Source organism: Tupaia chinensis, unplaced genomic scaffold (assembly GCF_000334495.1).
Source record: "Tupaia chinensis unplaced genomic scaffold, TupChi_1.0 Scaffold000048_1, whole genome shotgun sequence".
Lineage (NCBI taxonomy): Eukaryota > Metazoa > Chordata > Mammalia > Scandentia > Tupaiidae > Tupaia > Tupaia belangeri.
Window position 1 is genome coordinate 4,241,306 of NW_006159506.1, and position 2,501 is coordinate 4,243,806.

At 39.9% G+C, this 2,501-nt stretch overlaps 1 protein-coding gene across 1 annotated transcript in view; it reads left to right on the forward strand.

Moving 5' to 3' along the window:
- Nucleotides 1–2,501, forward strand: part of LOC102470636 (uncharacterized) — a 291,660-nt gene that overhangs the window by 275,713 nt on the left and 13,446 nt on the right. The window contains exon 18 of the mRNA XM_006141250.2: nucleotides 32–238. Within this exon, the coding sequence (XP_006141312.2) occupies nucleotides 32–238 (207 nt within the window). The remainder of the gene's footprint in view (nucleotides 1–31; nucleotides 239–2,501) is intronic.

Genomic DNA, 2,501 nt, shown 5'->3' on the forward strand with positions numbered 1-2,501 from the left:
GTGTGTGGGGGGGGGTTCTGTGTCTCACTAGGTGGCGGTGTATGATTACATCTGGAAAAGCCATGGCTTCAACTCCAGTGTCTCCAGCTGTGACCTCCAACATCAACGTGACACTTCTGTGTCTGCACTTGATTCAGGAGATACAACTTCTCATGTAGCTGTCTACACCGTCTATCCCAGTGGGTTCCAAGAGCTGTATCGCCATTTTCTCAGACTCCCCGGAGGTGCCATTGTTGAGGTATGTAGAGCTGAAATCTTGTTATACAAATGTTGTGTACATTGTAGTGCATGAATATATGTGCAGGTACCTGGGTGTGCATGTGTGCGGGTGTGTTTGGGGCTTAGTTTGAAAGGCTTCAGTATTACTTTACCAGCATATTATCACTGATGTTTCTTTTAATATTTATTTACTTGTTTTAATTTGACCAGAGAGGGACAGAATGAGAGAGAGAGAGAGAGTGAGAAAGCAAGCTGCCAGGTCTGGGACTCAAACCATAGTTAGCCATATGGGGGTCCAGCGCCCTCAACCATCATGCCACCTGCTGCTCCCCCATAACTGATATTTCTAAAACTATAGTAGGCTTGAAATTGTATTTTAGTTTTTTATCTAAGCAAATAAAGGCACCACATGGGGGGGAAAAAGTTTTGTATGCATAACTATGTTAGAGAGAGGCAAGAAACAAATCAAGTGAAAGAATTCAGAATTCTGCCTGAGATAGCTTTTCCTCAGTTACCAAGTATAAACATCAGCAGGTTGATGGAAACAAGTTCTCTGAGTTCATGGACAACAGTTCACAGTCCTTTCCTTAAACACAAAATAAATGAGAATGTAATGTGGCCTTCTTTCTTTATGAGAAAAATCTTTAAAAATAAAAAGCCTCATCTCTAATTCTTCAAAAACATTTTATTTATTTATTTATTTTTCCCACATATCCTCCTCAGAATCAAAAACATTTTAAAAATATTATTTGGCAACAATTTTAAAGTTATGTTGTCTTCTAAAACTTCAGCATTAAATGGATTTAAATTTTAATTTGAATCTCTCAAATCATATCATATTCTCAGAATGAGAATTCCTGGCTAGTTGAAATCCGAGGCTGTCCTCTTAGCATGAGTGTTGTTGAATCGTGAAATCTGAAGAAATGTTATTATTGGTGGAAATAAGGAGTAGAACAGAAAGGAAATGAAAATATCATATTTGATTCCCTGATCTTTCTGGCAAGTAAATTACAGACCAGTAGTGCAATACAGTTGGTTAATATTTGAAGAATATTTATTTTTTAGCTATGGGGCATGTGCCCTTGCCAGAGAGAGAAAGGGAGAGAGAGGAAATGAGAAATCACTCCCCATGGGGGGATGGCTACACAGTAAATCCCTCTCCCCCATTCTCCTCTTGGTATTCTGGGCACTCACACACTATACATTCTCAGTGTGTTTTTCAAGTCCCCAAGGTATGAGACTCGAACCATAGAGTCAACCATGTTGGATCCAGTGCCTTAACTACCATGCCACCTGCTGGGACCAAGAATATTTCTTTTTTCTTTTTTTTTTTTTAAGTTTTACTTCTTTCTTTTATGAGAGTGTGAGATGGTCTCATACTGTGAAACTCCTCACCCTATAGTCTTCCCAGCCAGCTCAAGTCATGGGAGCACCTACAACATATACAGGTTGAACTTGGAACAGAACCCCTGACCTTCCATATGGATTCAGCATTGCTTTAGCAGTGTGCTACCACTAAACCACTGGGCAGGCCCCAGAATTCCATGACTATTTCAGTCCCCATCATAATCTTCCTACACATTTCATCCATTATTGTTTTGTCATGAAGTTGATGCAAGTGTGTCCCCATAAAAATTCCTTTCAATATAACTTTGATCAAGTTTCAAATTGTTTATAGAGTCTGGCCTTGCAGATAGGGAGCTTCTCCCTCCTAAGCCCACAGTGTTGTTCGGGTCCTTGGGTGAGTCGCATAGAAAAGTCCACTTACTCAGATGTGCCATGGAAGATCCCCTATCAGGTTGCTAGCCTCTCTCCATTATCAATGCTTGGTAACAGAGAATTGTACATATCATAGCACAACTGCAGGTCATTAGATTGTGACTGTATTCCATGTAATTTGGAGGAATTTGTGCTATTAGCTCAAACTTTCTGAAACATTTGAAAGAAAAAAAAAAAGAAAAAGAAACATTTGATTTAGAAATATGTTGGTGAAACGAAACTGCCAGGACTTATTATTTTTTTAAATGTGCATAGTCATGTATTTAGACATGTCACCACAACATGTATGAAAATACCATGGAGATCAGAGGTGCCAGGGTCATCTGTCCTTCTGCTACACAGCATCTTGGAGTTCACAGAGCCTTGGGAGCTGAGTAGAAAGCCCAGGTGTCAGGTGGCATGGTCTCAGGGACAGAGTGATCACTGTAGCCCTTTCATACACTCACCTCTTCATCTGCTGCCTAACCCCAGTTTAGTCATTTCTTACTATTCTGTAAAATCCA